The sequence below is a fragment of the Tachyglossus aculeatus genome, chromosome 8 (genome assembly GCF_015852505.1).
Source record: "Tachyglossus aculeatus isolate mTacAcu1 chromosome 8, mTacAcu1.pri, whole genome shotgun sequence".
NCBI classification, from domain to species: domain Eukaryota; kingdom Metazoa; phylum Chordata; class Mammalia; order Monotremata; family Tachyglossidae; genus Tachyglossus; species Tachyglossus aculeatus.
The window spans coordinates 39,459,874-39,485,207 of record NC_052073.1 but is presented as its reverse complement, the minus strand read 5'-3'; the positions used below and the strand labels follow the sequence as shown (position 1 = coordinate 39,485,207).

Below are 25,334 nucleotides of genomic sequence, written 5' to 3'. Positions count from 1 at the left end.
GGCTCCCAGTCTTCACCCTCATTTTATAATAATAATAATAATAATAATAATAATAATAATAATAATAATAATCATGGCATTTATTAAGCGCTTACTATGTGGCAAGCACCGTTCTAAGCGATGGGGAGGTTACAAGGTGATCACGTTGTCCCACGGGGGGCTCACAGTCTTCACCCCCATTTTATAATAATAATAATAATGATGGCATTTATTAAGCACTTACTATGTGCCAAGCACCGTTCTAAGCAATGGGGAGGTTACAAGGTGATCATGTTGTCCCAGGGGCTCCCAGTCTTCACCCTCATTTTATTATAATAATAATAATAATAATAATAATAATAATAATAATAATAATAATAATGGCATTTATTAAGCACTTACTATGTGCCAAGCACCGTTCTAAGCGCTGGGGAGGTTACAAGGTGATCAGGCTGTCCCACGGGGGACTCACAGTCTTCACCCCCATTTTATAATAATAATAATAATGATGGCATTTACTAAGCGCTTACTAGGTGCCAAGCACCGTTCTAAGCGATTGGGAGGTTACAAGGTGATCATGTTGTCCCACGGGGGGTTCCCAGTCTTCACCCCCATTTTATAATAATAATAATAATAATAATAATAATAATAATGGCATTTATTAAGCGCTTACTATGTGCCAAGCACCGTTCTAAGCAATGAGGAGGTTACAAGGTGATCAAGTTCTCCCACAGGGGGCTCCCAGTCTTCACCCCCATTTTATAATAATAATAATAATGATGATGGCATTTATTAAGCGCTTACTATGTGCCAAGCACCGTTCTAAGCAATGAGGAGGTTACAAGGTGATCAAGTTCTCCCACAGGGGGCTCCCAGTCTTCACCCCCATTTTATAATAATAATAATAATAATGATGATGGCATTTATTAAGCGCTTACTATGTGCCAAGCACCGTTCTAAGCGATGGGGAGGTTACAAGGTGATCATGCTGTCCCACGGGGGGCTCCTAGTCTTCACCCCCATTTTATAATAATAATAATAATGATGGCATTTATTAAGCGCTTACTATGTGCCAAGCACCGTTCTAAGCGATGGGGAGGTTACAAGGTGATCATGTTGTCCCACTGGGGGCTCCCAGTCTTCACCCCCATTTTATAATAATAATAATAATAATGATGGCATTTATTAAGCGCTTACTATGTGCCAAGCACCATTCTAAGCGACGGGGAGGTTACAAGGTGATCATGTTGTCCCACGGGGGGCTAACGGTCTTCACCCCCATTTTATAATAATAATAATAATGATGATGGCATTTATTAAGTGCTTACTATGTGCCAAGCACCGTTCTAAGCACTGGGGAGGTTACAAGGTGATCGTGTTGTCCCACGGCGGGCTCACAGTCTTCACCCCCATTTTATAATAATAATAGTAATAATAATAATGGCATTTATTAAGCGCTTACTATGTGCCAAGCACCGTTCTAAGCAATGAGGAGGTTACAAGGTGATCAAGTTCTCCCACAGGGGGCTCCCAGTCTTCACCCCCATTTTATAATAATAATAATAATGATGATGGCATTTATTAAGCGCTTACTATGTGCCAAGCGCCGTTCTAAGCGATGGGGAGGTTACAAGGTGATCATGCTGTCCCACGGGGGGCTCCTAGTCTTCACCCCCATTTTATAATAATAATAATAATGATGGCATTTATTAAGCACTTACTATGTGCCAAGCGCCGTTCTAAGCGATGGGGAGGTTACAAGGTGATCATGCTGTCCCACGGGGGGCTCCTAGTCTTCACCCCCATTTTATAATAATAATAATAATGATGGCATTTATTAAGCGCTTACTATGTGCCAAGCACCGTTCTAAGCGATGGGGAGGTTACAAGGTGATCATGTTGTCCCACTGGGGGCTCCCAGTCTTCACCCCCATTTTATAATAATAATAATAATAATAATAATGATGGCATTTATTAAGCGCTTACTATGTGCCGAGCACCGTTCTAAGCGATGGGGAGGTTACAAGGTGATCATGTTGTCCCACGGGGGGCTCCCAGTCTTCACCCCCATTTTATAATAATGATAATAATGATGGCATTTATTAAGCGCTTACTATGTGCAGAGCACTGTTCTAAGCACTGGGGAGGTTACAAGGTGATCAGGTTGTCCCACAGGGGGCTCCCAGTCTTAATCCCCATTTTCCAGATGAGGGAACTGAGGTCCAGAGAAGTGAAATGATTTGCCCAAAGTCACACAGCTGGAAATTGGCGGAGCCGGGATTTGAACCCACGACCTCTGACTCCAAAGCCCGGGCTCTTGCCACCGTGCCACTTTCCTCATTTTACCGATGAGGTAACTGAGGCCCAGAGAAGTGAAGTGACTTGCACAAAGTCACACATCTGGCAATTGGCGGAGCCGGGATTTGAACCCACGACCTCTGACTCCAAAGCCCGGGCTCTTTCCACTGAGCCACGCTGCTTCTTGATGATTCCTCTCCCCACTGTCAAAGCCCTAAGGAAGGCACGTCTCCTCCACGAGGCCTTCCCCTTCTAAGCCCTCCTCTCCTCTTCTCCCATTCCCTTCTGCGTTGCCCTTACTAATAAAGATGGCATTTATTAAGCGCTTACTACGTGCAGAGCAGAGCGCTGGGGGGGATACAAGGTGATCAAGTTGTCCCCCGCGGGGCTCACAGTCTTAATCTCCATTTTACAGATGAGGTAACTGAGGCTCAGAGAAGTTAAGTGCCTTGCCCAAGGTCACACAGCAGACATGTTACTGTGTGCAGAGCACTGTACTAAGCGCTTGGGAAGTACAAGTTGGCAACACATAGAGACGGTCCCCACCCAGCAGCGGGTTCACAGTCTAGAAGTGTATATTCTATTACCTGTATATTCTATTACTTGTATATATGTATATATGTTTGCATATATTTATTACTCTTTATTTATTTATTTTACTTGTACATATCTATTCCATTTATTTTATTTTGTTAGTATGTTTGGTTTTGTTCTCTGTCTCCCCCTTTTAGACTGTGAACCCACTGTTGGGTAGGGACTGTCTCTATAGGTTGCTAACTTGTACTTCCCAAGCGCTTAGTACAGTGCTCTGTACACAGTAAGCGCTCAATAAATACAACTGATGATGATGATGATGTGGCAGAGTCGGAATTCGAACCCATGACCTCTGACTCCAAAGCCCGGGCTCTTTCCACTGAGCCCCGCTGCTTCCCTGCACTTGGGATCGGCTCCCTTTATTCACCTCTCCCTCAGCCCCACAGCCCGTGTACATATGATGATGATGATGGTATCTGTTAAGCGCTTACTCTGTGCGAAGCACTGTTCTAAGCGCTGGGGAGGCTACAGGGTGATCAGGTTGTCCTCTACCTGGGGCTCACGGTCTTCATCCCCATTTTACAGATGAGGGAACTGAGGCCCAGAGAAGTGAAGCGACTTGCCCAAATCCAAAATTTATTTATATTGTCTACCCCTCTAGACTCTAACAGGGGAGGTGTCAACCTATTCCGTATACCGTGCTCTCCCAAGCACTAGTCCAGTGCTCCGCACGCGGTAAGCGCTCAATAAATACGACCGACCGATTGATCCCGCGGGGGCCCGCAACAAGGCCCAGCCCGGCTCACTAACAGAGACCCAAACAACAAATCCACTCCCACCTCGATGGCTCTCATCATCATCATCATCATCAGCAGCAGCAGCATCATCAATCCTATTTATTGAGCGCTTACTGTGTGCAGAGCACTGTACTAAGCGCTTGGGAAGTCCAAGTTAGCAACATCTAGAGACAGTCCCTACCCAACAGTGGGCTCACAGTCTAAAAGGGGGAGACAGAGAACAAAACCAAACATACTAATAAAATAAAATAAATAGAATAGATATGCACAAGTAAAATAAATAAATAAGTAAATAAATATTGTAATAAATAGGTACAAACATATATACAGGTAATAGAATACACAGGTAATAGAATATACACTTCTAGACTGTGAACCCGCTGCTGGGTAGGGACCGTCTCTATCTGTTGCCAACTTGTACTTCCCAAGCGCTTAGTACAGCACTCTGCACACAGTAAGCGCTCAATAAATGCAACAATGAATGAATGAATGAATGGTCCCCCAGTCAGACACAGGCCCCAAGCCATGTTCCTAGCCTTCTATTTCATTGCTTCCCCATCTGAAATTCATTCATTCATTCATTCATTCATTCAATCGTATTTATTGAGCGCTTACTGTGTGCAGAGCACTGGACTAAGCGCCTGGGAAGTACAAGTCGGAACACATAGAGACGGTCCCTACCCAACAGCGGGCTCACAGTCTAGAAGGGGGAGACAGACGACAAAACAAAACATTTAACAAAATAGAATAAATAGAATAAATATGTACAAGTAAAATAAATAGAGTAATAAATACATACAAAAATATATACATATATACAGGTGCTGTGGGGAGGGGAAGGAGGTAAGGCTGGGGGGTGGGGAGGGGGAGGAGGGGGAGAGAAAGGTCTGGGAAGGCCTCCTATGTGCAAAGCATTCATTCATTCATTCAATCGTATTTACTGAGCGCTTACTGTGTGCAGAGCACTGGACTAAGAGCTTGGAAAGTACAAGTCAGAACACATAGAGACGGTCCCTACCCAACAGTGGGCTCACAGTCTAGAAGGGGGAGAGACAGACAACAAAACAAAACATATTAACAAAATAAAATAAATAGAAGAAATATGTACAAATAAAATACAGTAATAAATACGAACAAACGTATATACTTATGTACAGGGGCTGTGGGGAGGGGAAGGAGGTAAGGTGGGGGGGATGGGGAGGGGGAGGAGGGGGCTCAGTTTGGGAAAGCCTTTCATTCATTCATTCAATCGTATTTACTGAGTGCTTACTGTGTGCAGAGCACTGTACTAAGCGCTTGGGAAGTCCAAGTCGGCAACATAGAGAGACGGTCCCTACCCAACAGCGGGCTCACAGTCTAGAAGGGGGAAGACAGACGGCAAAACAAAAGCACTGTTCTAAGCGCTGGGGAGGTTCCAAGGTGATCAGGTTGTCCCACGGGGGGCTCACAGTCTTCATCCCCATTTGACAGACGAGGGAACTGAAGAGAAGCGACTTGCCCAAAGTCACACAGCCAGGATTTGAACCCATGACCTCCGAGTCCAAAGCCCGTGCTCTTTCCACTGAGCCACGCTGCTTCTCCATGGCTGCTTCTCCATCCTGCCCTAGGAGGCCTTCCCAGACTGAGCCCCTTCCTTCCTCTCCCCCTCACCCCCCTCTCCATCCCCCCCATCTTACCTCCTTCCCTTCCCCACAGCACCTGGATATATGTATATATGTTTGTACATATTTATTACTCTATTTATGTATTTATTTTACTTGTCCATATCTATTCTATTTATTTTATTTTGTTAGTATGTTTGGTTTTGTTCTCTGTCTCCCCCTTCTAAACTGTGAGCCCACTGTGGGGTAGGGACCGTCTCTATGCGTTGCCAGCTTGTACTTCCCAAGCGCTTAGTCCAGTGCTCTGCACACAGTAAGCACTCAATAAATACGATTGATTGATTGATTGATTGATGGGCGGACACTCCAGCTGGTCCGCCGGGCCTTGGCCAGGTGCCCCTTGGGTCTGGGCGGGCAATGACCACGACTGACCTTCTCCCCCAGGGGTTCCCTAGAAGCAGCGTGGCTCGGTGGAAAGAGCCCGGGCTTGGGAGTCTGAGGTCATGGGTTCGAATTCCGGCTCCGCCAACTGTCAGCTGGGTGACTTTGGGCAAATCACTTCACTTCTCTGGGCCTCAGTTCCCTCATCTGGAAAATGGGGATTGAAACTGTGAGCCCCCCGTGGGACAGCCTGATCACCTCGGAACCTCCCCGGTGCTTAGAACAGTGCTCTGCACATAGTAAGTGCTTAACAAATACCATCATTATTATTATTATTATTATCCCCTGGCAATGGTGTCACCAACGCTCCCTCTGTCACGCTTCCTAAGTCCGCCTCTGCCAGGAGGCCTTCCCCGATTCGCCTTTCATTCATTCATTCATTCAATTATATTTACTGAGCGCTTCCCTTCCCCACAGCACCTGTATATATGTATAAATGTTTGTACGTATTTATCACTCTATTTATTTTACCTGTACATATCTATTCTATTTATTTTATTTTGTTAATATGTTTTGTTCTCTGTCTCCCGCTTCTAGACCGTGAGCCCGCTGTTGGGTAGGGACCGTCTCAATATGTTGCCAACTTGTACTTCCCAAGAGCTTAGTACAGTGCTCTGCATACAGTAAGTGCTCAATAAATACGATTGATTGATTGATTACTGTGTGCAGAGCACTGTACTAAGCCTTTCCTCTCCCCACCCTGAATCTGCACACCCACCGCTCCAGAATTTAACCCTCGGCTGCTCCCATCAACCCTGGAGCTCTTTCCGCCCAGACTTTTGTACGTTACTGCTTCCTCCCTTCGCCTGAAACCGTTCCCAGCGTTTATCTCCTCCGGTAGACGGTAAGCTCCACAAGGGCAGGAATCGCGTTCACAAACTCTACGGTCGGTACTCTCCCGGGCGCCGTCCCCAGTGCTCCGGGCCCCGCGGACACTCAACCAACTCACAACCAACTCACTCAACTAGACTCACAAGTCCAGTCCCTTCTAACCGTGAGCCCACTGTCGGGTCGGGACCGTCTCTATACGTTGCCAACTTGTACTTCCCAAGCGCTTAGTACAGTGCTCTGCACACAGTAAGCGCTCAATAGATACGACTGAATGAATGAATGGACACTTGGGATTGACCAACTGATGGAACGTGACCTTATGGGCAGTGATCACGTTTAATAACTCTTGCGGTTTCTCCCGACCTTTCAGTCTACAGCGCTCTGCACGCAGTAGGCGCTCCATAAATACCCCTGGTTAATAATAATAATAATAATAATAATGGCATTTATTAAGCGCTTACTATGTCCAAAGCACTAAGACAGACCGCCAGGTGAGGCCGAGTGGTCCCCGAGGCCCGCGCCAGGGGCGGATGGGAATGATTTCCCCCGGGGTTGGAAGCGGGGCATCCGCCTTCCCGCCGGGCGTTGGGAAGACCACTGGCTTAGCCGTGATGTTATTCCACCCCAGTAGCTGCTGTCAGTGGGCGGGCCCGAAAGCCCAAACGCTTAGTACAGTGCTCTGCACACAGTAAGCGCTCAATAAATACGATCGAACGAGTGAAAGTTAGGGAGAAGCAAGGAATGGAGGGGAGACGGAGCCACCCCCGGCTGCTCCCATCAGCGATCTAACCCCAAGGCTTCAGGACGGAAGGAACGGCCAGACTCAATCGTATTTACTGAGCGCTTACTGTGTGCGGAGCACTGGACTAAGCGCTTGGGAAGTCCAAGCTGGCAACATATAGAGACAGTCCCTACCCAACGGTGGGCTCACGGTCTAGAAGCAGCATGGCTCAGTGGAAAGAGCCCGGGATTTGGAGTCAGAGATCATGGGTTCAAATCCTGGCTCCACAAATTGTCAGCTGTGTGACTTTGGGCAAGTCACTTTACTTCTCTGTGCCTCAGTTCCCTCATCTGTAAAATGGGGATTAAGACTGTGAACCCCACATGGGACAACCTGGTACCTTGTAACCTCCCCAGTGCTTAGAACAGTGCTTTGCACATAGTAAGCGCTTAATAAATGCCGTCATTATTATTATTATTATTAGAAAGTGGGCTCACGGTCCAGACTCCCTCCCTTGCCCCGAACTCGGGCCCGGGGGGCTTCTTGGGACGCAAGCTGGGGCCGGTGGCATCTACCTGGGGGATCCTCCTGAATCCACGGACGGTCAACACACACGGACGGTGCCCCCCGCCCCGCTCCGAAGGACTCGGTTTTCCCGGGTCCCAGAGCTGATCGCCCGTTAACCAACTGATTCATTCATTCAATCATATTTATCGAGTGCCGTGCGCGGAGCACTGTACTAAGCGCTTGGGAGAGTGCAATACGACGACGAACCCCACCGGCATTCCGCGACTGAAATGAAAGAGGACCGCGAAGCGGGGGATCGGAGGGAGGCCTCTGCGGCGGCTAGCGAGCAATCAACCCATCAGTGATCAAACGATCAGCCGGATTTATTGAGCGCTGTGTGCAAAGCACTGTGCTAAGTGCTGGGGAGTGTACAATGCAACAAGAAACAGGTGCATTCCCTGCTCACAGCGAGTTGGACCTTTTAAGTGGAATGGAGTGTACACGGAGTGTACAATGTAACAAAAAACAGGCAGATTCCCTGCTCACAGCGAGTCTGACCTTTACAGGACAGGGCCGGGCACATACTAAGCGCTTAGCGAATTATTATTATTATTATTACCAAGTGCCGTCGAGTCTTTTCTGAATCATCATCATCATCATAATAATTTTGGTATTTGGAATCATAGTGACTCTAGGGATGTATTTTCTCCAGAACGTCCTGTCTTCTGCCGTGATTCGTAACCTAACGGTTCTTCTGTTATCATCATCATCATCATCAATCGTATTTATTGAGCGCTTACTGTGTGCAGAGCACTGTACTAAGCGCTTGGGAAGTCCAAGTTGGCAACATCTCGAGACGGTCCCTACCCAACAGTAGGCTCACAGTCTAAAAGGGGGAGACAGAGAACAAAACCAAACATACTAACAAAATAAAATAAATAGAATAGACATGTACAAGTAAAATAAATAGAATAGATATCACTGTTACGGTCGCCCTCCATCTAGCTTCCGGTCGTCTCCTCCACGTTTTCCCTGGGCTTTTCCTAGCGTTAGCGTCTTCTCCGGGGAATCAGTCCTCCCGATGATGTGTCCGCAATGCGCTACCGTAAGCGGCGTGGCTCAGTGGAAAGGGCCCGGGCTTTGGAGTCGGGGGTCATGGGTTCGAATCCCGGCTCCGCCAGTTGTCAGCTGGGTGACTGTGTTCTCTGGGCCTCAGTGACCTCATCTGGAAAATGGGGATGAAGACTGAGTCCCAACGTGGGACAACCTGATCACCTTGGCACCTCCCCAAGCGCTTAGAACAGTGCTTTGCACATAGTAAGCGCTTAATAAATGCTATTATTATTATTATTATTATTATTATTATCATTATTATTATTATTTACGGGAGGTACTCCATAAAGTACTGAGCTCCACATGGGAAAGCACACCTGGATCCAGGTGATGGAGAGGTGGCCCCTTGACAGGTGGGAAGGGGCCAGAGGAAAGGGATCTACTCCTGAGTGGCCTGTGAGGAACGGGAAGTGAAATCTCCACACCCAAAGAGGTCCCAGCGCTGACCCAAATGGAATTGGCAGTAAATAATAATAATAATAACAATAATAATAATAATAATAATAATGGCATTTATTAAGCGCTTACTACGGGCAAAGCACTGTTCTAAGCGCTGGGGAGGTTACAAGGTGATCAGGTTGCCCCTCAGGGGGCTCACAGTCTTAATCCCCATTTTACAGACAAGGTAACTGAGGCCCAGAGAAGTGAAGTGACATGCCCGAAGTCACCCAGCTGACAACTGGTGGCGCTGGGATTGGAACCCATGACCTTTGACTCCAAAGCCCATGCTCTTTCCAGTGAGCCACGCTGCTTCTCCTAACACGACTAGATGTGGGCGCGGCAATCAATCACTCAATCAATCAATCGTATTTATTGAGCGCTTACTGTGTGTAGAGCACTGTACTAAGCGCTTGGGAAGTACAAGTTGGCAACACATAGAGACGGTCCCTACCCAACAGCGGGCTCACATGCTCAGGGTCGTGACCCCAGGGGCTTATCAGAGAAGCAGCGTGGCTCAGTGGGAAAAGCCCGGGCTTTGGAGTCAGAGGTCCTGGGTTCAAATCCCGGCTCCGCCAATTGTCGGCTGTGTGGCTTTGGTTAAGTCACTTCACTGGGCCTCAGTGACCTCATCTGGACAATGGGGATGAAGACTGTGAGCCCCACGTGGGACAACCTGATCACCTTGTAACCCCCCAGTGCTTAGAACAGTGCTTTGCACATAGTAAGCGCTTAACAAATACCATTATTATTATTATTATTACGAGCGGGGGTGGTCCCCAGGAGGGCAGGCAGCCCACCTGACCGGTGGCGGGGCCCGGGCCGGGGGATGCCGCCTGCGGCGACTCTCACGTTTGCTGGGACCGTCTCTACATGTGGCCAACTTGTACTTCCCAAGCGCTTAGTACAGTGCTCTGCACACAGTAAGTGCTCAATAAATACGATTGATTGATTGATTGATTTACAGACTCCAGTGGCATAATCCCCGGCCCGCAAGTCAGAAGGACAGGGGTTTTAATCCCAGCTCCGCCACTTCTCTGCTTGTGACCTTGAGCGGATCACTTCGCTTTTCTGTGCCTCGGTTACCCCGTCTGTAAATGGGGATGAAGTCTGTGAGCCACACGTGGGACAGGGACACTTCCCAACCCTATTTGTTTATAACCACCCCAGTGCTCAGTACAGTGCCTGGCACTTAGTAAGTGTTGAAGAAATACAATTACTAGTATTACTATTAATAATACCAACGACCCGTCTGTCTATATGTTGCCAACTTGTACTTCCCAAGTGCTCAGTACAGTGCCTGGCACTTAGTAAGTGTTGAAGAAATACAATTACTAGTGTTATTATTAATAATGCCAATGACCCGTCTGTCTATATGTTGCCAACTTGTACTTCCCAAGTGCTCAGTACAGTGTTCTGTACACAGTAAGCGCTCAATAAATACGACTGACTGATTGATTGATACAATGGGGATAAAGTCTGTGAACCACGTGGGACAGGGACACTTCCCAACCCTATTTGTTTATAACCACCCCAGTGCTCAGTACAGTGCCTGGCACTTAGTAAGTGTTGAAGAAATACAATTGCTCAGTACAGTGCCTGGCACTTAGTAAGTGTTGAAGAAATACAATTACTAGTATTATTATTGATAATACCAACGACCCGTCCGTACAATGGGGATGAAGTCTGTGAACCACAAGTGGGACAGGGACACTTCCCAACCCTATTTGTTTATAACCACCCCAGTGCTCAGTACAGTGCCTGGCACTTAGTAAGTGTTGAAGAAATACAATTACTAGTATTATTATTAATAATACCAACGACCCGTCTGTCTATATGTTCCCAACTTGTACTTCCCAAGTGCTCAGTACAGTGCTCTGCACACAGTAAGCGCTCAATAAATACGACTGATTGATACAATGGGGATAAAGTCTGTGAACCACACGTAGGACGGGGACACTTCCCAACCCTATTTGTTTATAACCACTCCAGTGCTCAGTACAGTGCCTGGCACTTAGTAAGTGTTGAAGAAATACAATTACTAGTGTTATTATTAATAATACCAACGACCCGTCCGTACAATGGGGATGAAGTCTGTGAACCACAAGTGGGACAGGGACACTTCCCAACCCTATTTGTTTATAACCACCCCAGTGCTCAGTACAGTGCCTGGCACTTAGTAAGTTTTGAAGAAATACAATTACTAGTATTATTATTGATAATACCAATGACCCGTCTGTACAGTGGGGATGAAGTCTGGGAACCACGCATGGGACGGGGACACTTCCCAACCCTATTTGTTTATAACCACCCCAGTGCTCAGTACAGTGCCTGGCACTTAGTAAGTGTTGAAGAAATACAATTACTAGTATTATTAATAATACCAACGACCCGTCCGTACAATGGGGATGAAGTCTGTGAACCACAAGTGGGACAGGGACACTTCCCAACACTATTTGTTTATAACCACCCCAGTGCTCAGTACAGTGCCTGGCACTTAATAAGTGTTGAAGAAATACAATTGCTCAGTACAGTGCCTGGCACTTAGTAAGTTTTGAAGAAATACAATTACTAGTATTATTATTGATAATACCAATGACCCGTCTGTACAGTGGGGATGAAGTCTGGGAACCACGCATGGGACGGGGACACTTCCCAACCCTATTTGTTTATAACCACCCCAGTGCTCAGTACAGTGCCTGGCACTTAGTAAGTGTTGAAGAAATACAATTACTAGTATTATTAATAATACCAACGACCCGTCCGTACAATGGGGATGAAGTCTGTGAACCACAAGTGGGACAGGGACACTTCCCAACCCTATTTGTTTATAACCACCCCAGTGCTCAGTACAGTGCCTGCCACTTAGTAAGTGTTGAAGAAATACAATTACTAGTGTTATTATTAATAATACCAACGACCAGTCTGTCTATATGTTGCCAACTTGTACTTCCCAAGCGCTTACTACAGTGCTCTGCACACAGTAAGCGCTCAATAAATACGATTGATTGATTGATTGATACAATGGGGATAAAGTCTGTGAACCACACGTGGGACAGGGACACTTCCCAACCCTATTTGTTTATAACCACCCCAGTGCTCAGTACAGTGCCTGGCACTTAGTAAGTGTTGAAGAAATACAATTACTAGTATTATTATTAATAATACCAACGACCCATCTGTCTATATGTATGTTCCCAACTTGTACTTCCCAAGCGCTTAGTACAGTGCTCTGCACACAGTAAGCGCTCAAATACGATTGATTGATTGATACAATGGGGATGAAGTCTGTGAACCACACGTGGGACAGGGACACTTCCCAACCCTATTTGTTTATAACCACCCCAATGCTCAGTACAGTGCCTGGCACTTAGTAAGTGTTGAAGAAATACAATTACTAGTATTATTACTGATAATACCAACGACCCGTCCGTACAATGGGGATGAAGTCTGTGAACCACACGTAGGACGGGGACACTTCCCAACCCTATTTGTTTATAACCACCCCAGTGCTCAGTACAGTGCCTGGCACTTAATAAGTGTTGAAGAAATACAATTGCTCAGTACAGTGCCTGGCACTTAATAAGTGTTGAAGAAATACAATTACTAGTATTATTATTGATAATACCAACGACCCGTCTGTACAGTGGGGATGAAGTCTGGGAACCACGCATGGGACGGGGACACTTCCCAACCCTATTTGTTTATAACCACCCCAGTGCTCAGTACAGTGCCTGGCACTTAGTAAGTGTTGAAGAAATACAATTACTAGTATTATTAATAATACCAACGCCCCGTCCATACAATGGGGATGAAGTCTGTGAACCACAAGTGGGACAGGGACACTTCCCAACCCTATTTGTTTATAACCACCCCAGTGCTCAGTACAGTGCCTGCCACTTAGTAAGTGTTGAAGAAAAACAATTACTAGTGTTATTATTAATAATACCAACGACCAGTCTGTCTATATGTTGCCAACTTGTACTTCCCAAGCGCTTACTACAGTGCTCTGCACACAGTAAGCGCTCAATAAATACAATTGATTGATTGATTGATACAATGGGGATAAAGTCTGTGAACCACACGTGGGACAGGGACACTTCCCAACCCTATTTGTTTATAACCACCCCAATGCTCAGTACAGTGCCTGGCACTTAGAAAGTGTTGAAGAAATACAATTACTAGTATTATTATTAATAATACCAACGACCCGTCCGTACAATGGGGATGAAGTCTGTGAACCACACGTGGGACAGGGACCCTATTTGTTTATAACCACCCCAGTGCTCAGTACAGTGCCTGCCACTTAGTAAGTGTTGAAGAAATACAATTACGAGCATTATTATTAATAATACCAACGACCCTGTCGCTTCTCCCGGCACATCTGCCAGTTTCAGCCGTGCCCCAAGGCTGCTGCCACACCAATGCCAACCTCCGCCCGTCAATGCTGTCCACTCCGTGCTTACGGCGTGCAGGCCGCTGGGCTTAGGGCCCGGTGGGAATGGGCGTACCCACGGCTCGACTAGCGCCTCAGCCTCCTCGCCTCCAGCCTCTCCCCCTCCGATCCACACTCCGCGTCCCCGCCGCCGCCACTCGGGTCATCTTCCCGACGCGTCGCTCGGCCCACGTCCCTCCTCCAATCCCTCCGCCGGCTCCCCGTGCCCCTTGGCATCGCGCGAAAACTCCCCGTGGGCTTCCGGGCCCTGCCCGCTCTCTTCGTTCCCCTCCGGCTCACCTTCACTGGTGCTTTTCCCCAGGCCCTCCCTCCCTCCCGCTCCGTGTCAGGACGCTTCCCAACCCAATCCGTCCTGAAAGCCCACCACCTCCAACAGGCCTTCCCTGAAGGATCCCGGCACCGCGAGATACCTAAGCCCCATCACGTCCCTATTTCCACCCTCCCCAGAGGGCACCTATAAACACCTTTAACTCCATCGCGCTTTCCATGATTTATTTTCACCCCTCCGCTCGAAGCCACTTTTAAGTCCGCCTCCCCACTCGAAGTGCAAGCTCTTTGTGGGCGGGGGGGACGCGCCGTTCGCCTCTTTTGCGCTTTTCCCAGACGCTCAGGCCCGTGCCCCGCACCAAGCGGACGAGTAGCTGCGGGTGGCTACCCCCCCGAGCCATGGTGACCGTCGCTCCGGCCGCTGAAGGGAGCCCTGGACCGGTCTTTCGGCGAGGGGCAAATCGAGCCCCCGGTACGGGCAAGGATCATCCCTTGGCACTCCCAGGAAAGCCATCGCTGAAGGTCAGTGCGGAGTCCAAGTGTCACTACCTCTCCTCCACCCCCGCATCTCGCGCGTGCCCCAGCGGAGCTGGGAATCCCCTTTTTCCTCTCCGCTTCCCCTCCCCACAGCACCTGGATACATGTTTATATAGATTTATTACTCTATTTGACTTGTACACATTTACTATTCTATTGATTTTGTGAACGACGTGCACCTGGCTTTATTTCTATTTATTCTGACGACTTGACACCCGTCCGCGTGTTCTGTTCTGTTGTCCGTCTCCCCCTTCTAGACTGCGAGCCCGTTGTCGGGTAGGGACCGTCTATGTTGCCGACTTGGGACTTCCCAAGCGCTTAGTCCAGTGCTCTGCTCACGGTCAGTGCTCAATAAATACGACCGAATGAATGGAGTCCTGACAACCGGGCGGGGGCCGGAGGGGAGCGCCGGACATGGTGACTGCCGGCGGGAGAGCGCGGGGGCCTTATTCCCGATGCCACTCTGCCCCGCGGAAGGGGCACGGAGGAGTCCTTCAGGCCCGGGGGTCTCGTGCCATCTGCCTGAGGGGCAGCCACCGGACACGGGGGAGGGTCCTCGGGGCTGGCGGAGGGAAATTAGGGCGAGCCCTAACCCAGCTCACCAGTCTTTCGGCTACAGAAGGCTCCCGCCGGAGGAAGGATCAGCCCCGGACCGCCGGAGTCCTGGGTTGCGGCTCAGGGAATCCCCCAAGGGACAGGAGCCGCCCGCTCCGGTAGAACCGTGTAACCTCCCCAGCGCTTAGAACAGTGCTTTGCACATAGTAAGCGCTTAATAAATGCCATTATTATTATTATTATTATTATTATTATAACATGGGGGTGTCCCCCAACCCCAATTATTATTATTATTATTATTATTATTATTATTATTATTATAACCTGGGGGTGTCCCCCAACCCCTATTATTATTATTATTATTATTATTATTATTATTATTATTATTATTATTATTATTACCAGGGGCTGTCCCCCAACCCCAAAAGTGCCAGTTACTAAAGGGGAGGGAGAGGACCTAGGGACGGGCTGTGCTTTCCCAAGGATTCAGCAGAGTGCCCAGAGCCTGGCAGCCCCTGAGCCCATCTTTTAGACCGTGAGCCCACTGTTGGGTAGGGACCGTCTCTAGATGTTGCCAACTTGGACTTCCCAGGCGCTTAGTACAGTGCTCTGCACACAGTAAGCGCTCAATAAATACGATTGATGGAGCCCGGCATCGCCCCGGGCGCGGCTTCCGACTTCCGGCCGGGCGTGGGACCGCGGGGTCCTCCGGCAGGATGGCCGGACACCTCCTGGGGCTTCAGAGAAGCAGCGCGGCTCGAGGGAAAGAGCACGGGCTTGGGAGCCGGGAGTCATGGGTTCAAATCCCGGCTTTGCCAACTGTCAGCTGTGTGACCTTGGGCGAGTCACGTCACTTCTCTGCGCTGCTGCCCAGGTCATCCCTGTGCAGAAACGCTCTGGGCATGTTACCCCCCTCCTCAAAAATCTCCAGTGGCTACCAACCAACCTACGCATCAGGCAATAACTCCTCACCCTGGGCTTCAAGGCCGTCCATCCCCTGGCCCCCTCCTCCCTCCCCTCCCTTCTCCCCTTCTCCATCGCAGGCCGCACCCTCCGCTCCTCTGCCGCCGCTCACCTCCTCCCCGGGCCTCGTTCCCGCCCGTCCCGCCGTTGCCCCCCGGCCCACTTCCTCCCCCTGGCCCGGAATGCCCTCCCTCCGCTGCTGCAGAGAAGCAGCGTGGCTCAGCGGAAAGAGCCCGGGCTTTGGAGTCAGAGGTCATGTATTCGAATCCCGCTCCGCCACATGTCTGCTGTGTGACCTTGGGCAAGTCACTTGACTTCTCCGAGCCTCAGTTCCCTCATCTGTAAAACGGGGATTAAGACTGTGAGCCCCAGGTGGGACAACCTGATCACCTTGTACCCACACAGCGCTTAGAATAGTGCTTTGCACATAGTAAGCGCTTAACAAATGCCATTATTATTATTATTATCCACCAAGCTCGCTCTCTTCCTCCCTTCAAAGCCCTACTGAGAGCTCACCTCCTCCGGGAGGCCTTCCCACACTCAGCCCCCTTTTTCCTCTCCTCCCCCGCATCCCCCCGCCCTACCTCCTTCCCCTCCCCACAGCACCTGTATATATGTCTGTACAAATTTATTACTCTATTTTACTTGTACATATTTACTATTCTATTTATTTTATTCTGTTAATATGTTTTGGTTTGTTGTCTGCCTCCCCCTTCTAGACTGTGAACCCGCTGTTGGGTAGGGACCGTCTCTCTATATTGCCAACTTGCACTTCCCAATCGTTTGGTCCAGTGCTCTGCACACAGTAAGCGCTCAGTAAATACGATTGAATGAATTCTCCGTTCCCTCATCTGTAAAATGGGGATGAAGACTGTGAGCCCCAAGGGGGACAACCTCATCACCTTGTGTCCTTCCCAGCGCTTGGAACAGTGCTTGGCACATAGTAAGCGCTTAACAAATGCCATCATTATTATCATTATTTATTATTATTTAAGGAGCAGGGCGGCTTAATCAATCTATCGTATTTATTGAGTGCTTACTGTGTGCAGAGCACTGTACTAAGCGCTTGGGAAGTACAAGTTGGCAACATATAGAGACAGTCCCTACCCAACAGTGGGCTCACAGGCTTAGTGGACAGAGCCCGGGCTGGGAGTCATAAGGAAGTGGGTTCTAATCCCAGCTCTGCCACGTCTGCTGGGTGACCTTGGACGAGTCACTTCCTTTCTCCGTCTCTGTTCCCTCAACTGTAAAGTGGGGATTAAAGTGTAAAGTGTAAAGGGATTAAACTGTAAAGTGGGGATTAGAGAAGCAGCGTGGCTCAGTGGAAAGAGCCCGGGCTTTGGAGTCAGAGGTCATGGGTTCGAATCCCGACTCCACCACGTCTGCTGTGTGATCTTGGGCAAGTTACTTAACTTCTCTGGGCCTCAGTTACCTCATCTGTAAAGTGGGGATTAAGACTGTGAGCCCCACATGGGACAACCTGATCACCCTGTATCCTCCCCAGCGCTTAGAACAGTGCTTTGCACATAGTAAGCGCTTAACAAATGCCTATTATTATTATTAAGAGAGTGAGCCCCACAGGGGACAGGGACCCCGCCCAACCTGATTAACTTGTATCTACCCCAGCGCTTAGAACAGTGCTTTGCACATAGTAAGCGCTTAACAAATGCCTATTATTATTATTATTATTAAGAGAGTGAGCCCCACAGGGGACAGGGACCCCACCCAACCTGATTAACTTGTATCTACCCCAGTGCTTAAAACAGCGTTTGGCACAAGGTGGGCGCTTAACTGTAAAACCACCAGGCTGCCAGGGGCCAACAGGCACACCGCCCGTCTCCTAGATGGCATTTCCGGGGCAGGCTCCCGTCCCCACCCTCCTCGGGTGGCCTCGGCTCCGGCCCGATGGGGGATGCCCCCGTTTGGGGGAGGCCACCTCTCTCTCAGCCTCCATCAGAGGACCCCGAGGGGGGCTGAGCCCTAGGTGCCCGGCTATGCCCTCTCCGGCCAAAAGGCCCGGGATGGGCACAGGAGAGGCTGCAGACTGGAGGAGCCTGGACACGTGCCAGCCCCCTGGCAGCCAGATGTCCCCCCGAGGCTCAGCCCAGTGCGGCGGACACCCCAACGGGCAGACACACAGGCAGAAAGACCATCTTACACGGTAGGTCGATGGTCCCACACGCAGACAGCCCTCCGCATCCAACGGAAACTCCTCAGTCAACACCCTCGATCCCCTCGCCCCCTCCTGCCTCACCTCGCCGCTCGCCCTCCTATTCCAACCCAGCCCGGGCACTTCTCTCCATGTATTTACGATTTATTATTCTCGACTAATGCCCACCTTCTCACTAGAGCTCCGTTTCGTCTGCCTGAGGCCCCCGTTCAGCCTCTGGCCTTGAACGCCCTCCCTCCTCATATGATAATAATGATGGCATTTATGAAGTGCTTACTACCTGCAAAGCACTGTTCTAAGCGCTGGGGAGGTTACAAGGTGATCAGGTTGTCCCACTGGGGGCTCCCCGTCTTCATCCCCATTTTGCAGATGAGGTCACTGAGGTCCAAGACTGAACTCCTTGCCTTCCCTCCCAAACCTTGTCCTCTCCCTGACTTTCCCATCCCTGCTGACGACGCTACCATCCTTCCCGTCTCACAAGCCCGCAACCTCGGTGTCATCCTCGACTCCGCTCTCTCGTTCACCCCTCACATCCGATCCGTCACCAAAACCTGCCGGTCTCGGCTCCGCAACATCGCCAAGATCCGCCCTTTCCTCTCCATCCAAACCGCTACCCTGCTCGTTCAAGCTCTCATCCTATCCCGTCTGGATGAATGCATCGGCCTCCTCTCCGATCTCCCATCTTCCTGTCTCTCCCCACTTCAATCCATACTTCACGCCGCTGCCCGGAATATCTTTGTCCAGAAACGCTCTGGGCATGTTACTCCCCTCCTCAAAAATCTCCAGTGGCTACCAATCAACCTACGTATCAGGCAAAACCTCCTCACCCTGGGCTTCAAGGCTGTCCATCCCCTGGCCCCCTCCTCCCTCCCCTCCCTTCTGTCCTTCTCCAGCCCAGCCCGCACCCTCCGCTCCTCTGCCGCTAATCTCCTCACCGTTAGGCCTCGTTCTCGCCCGTCCCGCCGTCGACCCCAGGCCCACGTCCTTCCCCGGGCCCGGAATGCCCTCCCTCCGCCCATCCGCCAAGCTGGCTCTCTTCTTCCCTTCAAAGCCCTACTGAGAGCTCACCTCCTCCAGGAGGCCTTCCCAGACTCAGCCCCCTCCTTCCTCTCCCCCTCCTTCCCCTCCCCACAGCACCTGTATATATGTTTGTATGGATTTATTACTCTATTTAATTTGTCCATATCTATTCTATTTATTTTATTTTGTTAGTATGTTTGGTTTTGTTCTCTGTCTCCCCCTTCTAGCCTGTGAGCCCACTGTCGGGTAGGGACCGTCTCTGTATGTTGCCAACTTGTACTTCCCAAGCACTTAGTCCAGTGCTCTGCACACAGTAAGCGCTCGATAAATACGATTGAATGAATGAATGAGGCCCAGAGAAGTGAAACGACTTGCCCAAAGTCACACCGCTGACACTTGGCGGAGCCGGGATTTGAACCCCTGACCTCTGACTCCAAAGCCCGGGCTCTTTCCACTGAGCCACGCTGTCTGTCATATCTGACGCTCACCCTCCCCAGCTTCAGAGACTTACCGAAGGCGCATTTCCAAAGCAATCCATCCCTGAAGGATTTTTCCTTTCCTCTTCCCCCGACCCTTCTGGGTCGCCCTGACTTATTCATCCCCGCCTCCCAGCCTCACAGCGTATACGTACGCTTTTATGTATTACTTATAATAGCGCCTGTCTCTCCTCTAGGCTGTAAGCTCACTGCGGGCAGGGGATGCGTCTATTATACTGGGATCGTCTACTGTCCCAAGCCCTTAGTACATCCTCAGCACACTGTAAGCACTCAACAGATACCACTGACTGACTGACTTGACAGTCGCACCCACAGATGGGTCTTCTACCAATCAATCAATCAATCGTATTTATTGAGCGCTTACTGTGTGCAGAGCACTGTACTAAGCGCTTGGGAAGTCCAAGTTGGCAACATACAGAGACAGTCCCTACCCAACAGTGGGCTCACAGTCTAAAAGGGGGAGACAGACAACAAAACCAAACATACTAACAAAATAGAATAGATATGCACAAGTAAAATAAACAAATAAATAAATAGAGTAATAAATAGGTACAAACATATATCATCATCATCATCAATTGTATTTATTGAGCGCTTACTGTGTGCAGAGCACTGTACTAAGCGCTTGGGAAGTACAGGTTAGCAACCTATAGAGACAGTCCCTACCCAACAGTGGGCTCACTGTCTAAAAGGGGGAGACAGAGAACAAAACCAAACATACTAACAAAATAAAATAAATAGAATAGATAGGTATAAGTAAAATAAATAAATAAATAGAGTAATAAATAGGTACAAACATATATTATCATCATCATCAATTGTATTTACTGAGCGCTTACTGTGTGCAGAGCACTGTACTAAGCGCTTGGGAAGTACAAGATAGCAACCTATAGAGACAGTCCCTACCCAACAGTGGGCTCACAGTCTAAAAGGGGGAGACAGAGAACAAAACCAAACATACTAACAAAATTAAATAAATAGAATAGATATGTACAAGTAAAATAAATAGAATAGATATGTAAAAGTAAAATAAATAAATAAATAGAGTAATAAATATATGCAAACATATATACACATATACAAGTAATAGACTATACAGGTAATAGAATATACACTTCTAGACTGTGAACCTGCTGCTGGGTAGGGCCCGTCTCTATATGTTGCCAACTTGTACTTCCCAAGCGCTTAGTACAGTGCTCTGCACACAGTAAGCGCTCAATAAATACAACCGAATGAATGAATGAATGGTCCCACAGTCAGGCACAGGCCCCAAGCCAGGCAGAAACCCCAAGTGGCAGACAGACAAGCAGACAATCATTCAATCATATTTATTGAGCGCTTACTGTGTGCAGAGCGCTGTACTAAGCGCTTAGGCAAACGCCCCCCCACCCCCCCAACCACCACCACCAGAAAATCCCAGCTCCGGTCCCGGGGGAAACCGGGCAACCGGAAAGTCCTTCTCCTCGGGCCGGGAGAACCGGATGGAGTTCCCCGGATCCGTCCCAGCCGGGACGTCTGGACCGTCCCCCCGCCCCCCGATCCAGTGCCCGCCAACAGGAGGGAGCGGAGGTGGGCGAGGGGCGGCCCCCGGGGCGCCCCCCAACCGGCGGGGCAGTTACCTGGGGCCAATCAAAGCGGCGGGAAGCGTCAGCAGTCGGGCGTCCGCGGGGGCGATTTTATTGAATCGAATCTCGGAACCTTCCGTTCCACCGACAACCCGGATGACCGAGGCGGCCCTGCCCGCCGAGAGCGCCGCCCCGGGCCCCCGGGCAGCCCAAACCCGCATTTGGCGGGAACCGCGTCCGCCTTCGCCTCCGGCACCCTCCCCGCCGCCCCGCGGACGGTAAGTACTCCACAAACACCACCGGACCCATCGGCGATCGGGGCGGCGGCCTCGGGGAGAGGGCGCGGGCCTGGCAGAGGACCTGGGCTCCGATCCCAACTCTGCCACTCACCTGCTGGGTGACTTGGGACAAGTCGCTTAACTTCTCTGGGCCACAGTTCCCTCAGCGGGACAATGGGGACGCAATACCCGCCCTCCCTCTTCCTCGGCCCGTGAGCCCCGTGCGAGACGGGGACCGTGTCCGACCTGATTATCGCCCCGAGCTGAGCACGGTTCTGATCGTTCTCCGGCCCTCGGTTTCCTCGTCGGCAAGATGGGGATTCGATACGTGTCCTCCCTCCTCCTAGAACCCCCACTCCCGCTCCTCCCCTGGCCCTCAAGTCGTCGCTTGACTCCTCGGTCAAACGGGGACCCCTCTCCCGGTGACGGTGAGCTCCGCGGGGGCCAGGGACTGTTTCCCATCTCATCGCCTCGTACCTGGGGCTTGGGGTTGGCACCCGACCAAAAAAACCAGTCATCCATCATCATCATCACCGCCGCCACCATCATCACCGTCATCATCATCATCATCATCATGACCCTCGGCGGCTGGGGGAGCGGGCCCGCCCCCGCCACAATGCCGTACTCGGGCCTTGGAAAACCCACGCCCCCGCGGGATCCATCTCCGCGGGGGCGGGCCCGATCCATCTCGCGGCCCCCGGCGACTCCCCCGGCCCCGGTGCCCGCGGAGGGCGGCCGGCCGGGGCCGGGGGCTCGCGGGCCGCTTTCCGAAAGACCCCCCCCCCGCCGACCCCCCCCAACGCCCGACCCTGGAGAAATGATCCATCAACACAGAGAGGTTTGAAAAGAACATGATCGTCTTTACAGGTGCACACAGCTTTCCGACTTTACAGGGGTCCTTTACGCGGTACAGAGCTTCCGGTTGGAATTCACCGGGAGGGGGTCGGGCGGAGGGCGTCGGGAGAGGAAAACAAAACATTTCCAACACAAAAATCTCCTTCGCTGGAAAACCCGCGGGCCACGGGAGTCTCGGCGGTTTCGCAGAACAAACGGCAGGGGAGTTCCGGGGAGACCCCCATCCGGGGGGGAATGCGTGGCACCCGATGGGAACAGTCTCGGGCACGGACACGCGCACACGGAAAATAAAAAAAATCAAAAATTCCAGAGGACAGAGCGATTCAATTTAATGACAGTTTCCACCGGCGGGAGACGGCCGGCCGGGACGCGACCCGACTCCGCGACCAAACGTTTCTGGCCCACTGGGCCCGAGCCCCCTTCTCCGCGGACATCAATGAATTCCGCCAACAACAAACGTGGGACCTCCCCGTCGGCACGTTTCACCTACCCTGGGCGGCGGTGGCGACAACTAAGGGGGTTGGAATGAGATGGAGAGAAAGGAGTGGGGGGAGAAAATAGGAAGAGAAAGAAAGAGAAAGAAGCAGGCAGCCCCCAAACACCGCTCTTGGAAAAGAGGAGAGGAAACCGACGGGATGAAAAAGAGGAGGGAGGAGGAGAGGGAAGAGAAAGAAGAGGAGGAGGAGGAGGAGAATCCGCCTCTGGCACCCGGCCGGAAAAGTGGCCTTCCCGGGACGTCGACGGCCCCTCGACACCGTCCGAGGAGACGGGGACCCGCGATCGGATGAGACCGAGGCCTCGGGAGGGGGGAGGGGCTAGTCGCACACCTCCCCCCCGGCCCGCCCCCCCGAACCCCGCGGACCCCGGGGAGTAGCCCCGGAGCCCCTCTCTTGACCGGCCGGAAGCCCCGGCTCGGGCCCCGGAAGGATCAGAAACCATCCCTCGAGAGGGCCGGGGGCGAGCGGTCAGACGGAGCGGGGCGGCCGGCCTCCGGGGTGGGGGGGGACGGGAGCTCCGAGCGTCCCGACCCCGCCCCACCCCGAGCCGGGCGCACCCCATCAGCCCGCTCCCCGCCTCAGAGGGGCACGGAGTCGGGCAGCGGGACCCGGCGGGAGGGGGGGAGTTCGGAGATTTTATTCGGAGGCGGAAGCGAACCGACGCGTCCGGGACCTAGGACGGAGCGGGATCCGTCCAGCTCCGAAACCAATCCAAACCAAGCCACCGGGCCTCTGCGTGTCTCTCTCCGTCCGTCCCTCTCGCGGCCACGGCGGTCGGACCCTTCCCCGTCCCCCGCCCCCCACCCCCGGAACGACGCCTCGACGGCCGACGCCGCCCCGCGGGACGCCCCCCGGCCCCACCGCGGACGCCCCCGTCCGACGACGCCCCCCCGCCCCCGGCGGGCCGGCGGGCGGAGGGGCTGGGCCGTCCCCGGGAGGTGGTGGTGATCGGCGAAGGGGGGAAGGGTCCCGGCGGCGGGGCGCCGGCTACCCCAGCACCAGCTTGACCTTCCTGGAGCCGATGGGCCGGTCGTTGAGGTCGACCACGGCGGCCATGGCCTCGTCGCGCGACTCGAAGGCCACCATGGCCTCCCCGGTGGGCATGCCCTTCTCGTTGTACTTGAGGCAGACGGAGCCCGGGATGACCTGGTAGCCGTAGAAGAAGTCCAGGATCTCGTCGACGGACACGGTGAAGGGCATGTTCTGCACCTTGATCACGGTGGGGCCGGGCTTGCCCGGGCCGGAGCCGAAGCCGGGGGGGCCGCCCAGGTGGAGGGCCGCCGCGGGCCCGAAGCCCGGGGGGGCCCCCGCCACGCCGCCCAGGCCCGGGGGGCCCCCGGCGAAGCCGCCGGCGGGCACCGTCAGGCCCCCGGGCCCGTTGCCGAAGGCCTGGGGCCCCCCCGGCGCCGAAGGCGGCGGGCCCGCCCAGGTGGGCGGGCCCGGCCCCGAAGCCGGGCACCTCGGCGGCGGGCAGCCCCGGGAGGCCGCCGGCGGGCCCGGCCGCCGGCAGCCCCAGCCGGCCGTCCCCGAAGCCCGGCCCCGAGGCCGGGGGGCGGCAGCGGGGGGCCGAAGGCGCCGGCCCCCGCGAAGCCGCCGGGGAAGGCGAAGGGGGGGGCCGTTGCCGGCCCCCTTGGGGCCCCCGGCCAGGAAGCCGGGCTCGTCGCCGGCCAGCTTGGGCGGCTTCTTGCCCGGGCCCGGCGGGTTCTTCTCCAGCTCGCGCATGTCGTCCAGCGAGATGACGGCCAGCGAGGCCTCGCGGCCGTGCAGCTTCTTGCGGTGCAGCCGTGCGGCCTTCTGGGCGTCCTCGGCCGACTTGAACTGGACCAGGGCCTGGCCCAGCCCGCGGCCGCCGCCGTCCACCAGGATGCGCACGGCCCCCTCGTCGGCGGGCAGCCCCTCCAGGAACTGCAGGATGTCCGGCTTGGTGACGTCGAAGGGCAGGTTGGACAGGTGGGCGCAGAGCTTGGGGGCGGGGGCCGGCGGGCCGGGGGCGGGGCCCGGCGGGGCCGGGCGCAGGTCGGGCCCCGGCGGGGCGGCCTGCAGCCGCTTGCGCAGGGCGTCGATCTTGTCCAGCATGCCCTGCTTGCTGATGGGGTGCACCTGGATGAACCGGCTGCCCATGTACTGCTTGTGGCGGCCCAGGGCCGCCTTGTAGTCCGCCTCGGCGCGGAACTCCACGAAGCCCTCGCCGGTGGCCTTGCCGCTGGGCCCGTAGGCGATGTAGATGCTGTCCTCCACCAGGTCCAGCTTCTTGAAGAAGTCGATGACGTGCTTGTTCTCCGCCTCGAACGGCAGCCCCTTCAGGTAGACGCAGAAGCCCGGCCGGTGGGGCGAGCGCGAGCGGGAGCGCCGGGCCCCCGCGCCGGGCGACTTGGCCCGGGCCAGGCCCGGCGGGGGGCGGCGGCGGCGGCGGG

The 25,334-nt window shown here is 52.6% G+C and overlaps 1 protein-coding gene across 1 annotated transcript in view; it reads right to left on the bottom strand.

Annotated features, from left to right (window-relative positions):
* Nucleotides 1-25,334, bottom strand: part of LOC119931440 (RNA-binding protein 12-like) — a 67,581-nt gene that overhangs the window by 30,827 nt on the left and 11,420 nt on the right. Inside the window, 4 exon segments of the mRNA XM_038750083.1 lie at nt 23,920-24,324; nt 24,326-24,452; nt 24,454-24,533; nt 24,565-25,328. Coding sequence (XP_038606011.1) covers nt 23,920-24,324; nt 24,326-24,452; nt 24,454-24,533; nt 24,565-25,328 — 1,376 coding nt within the window.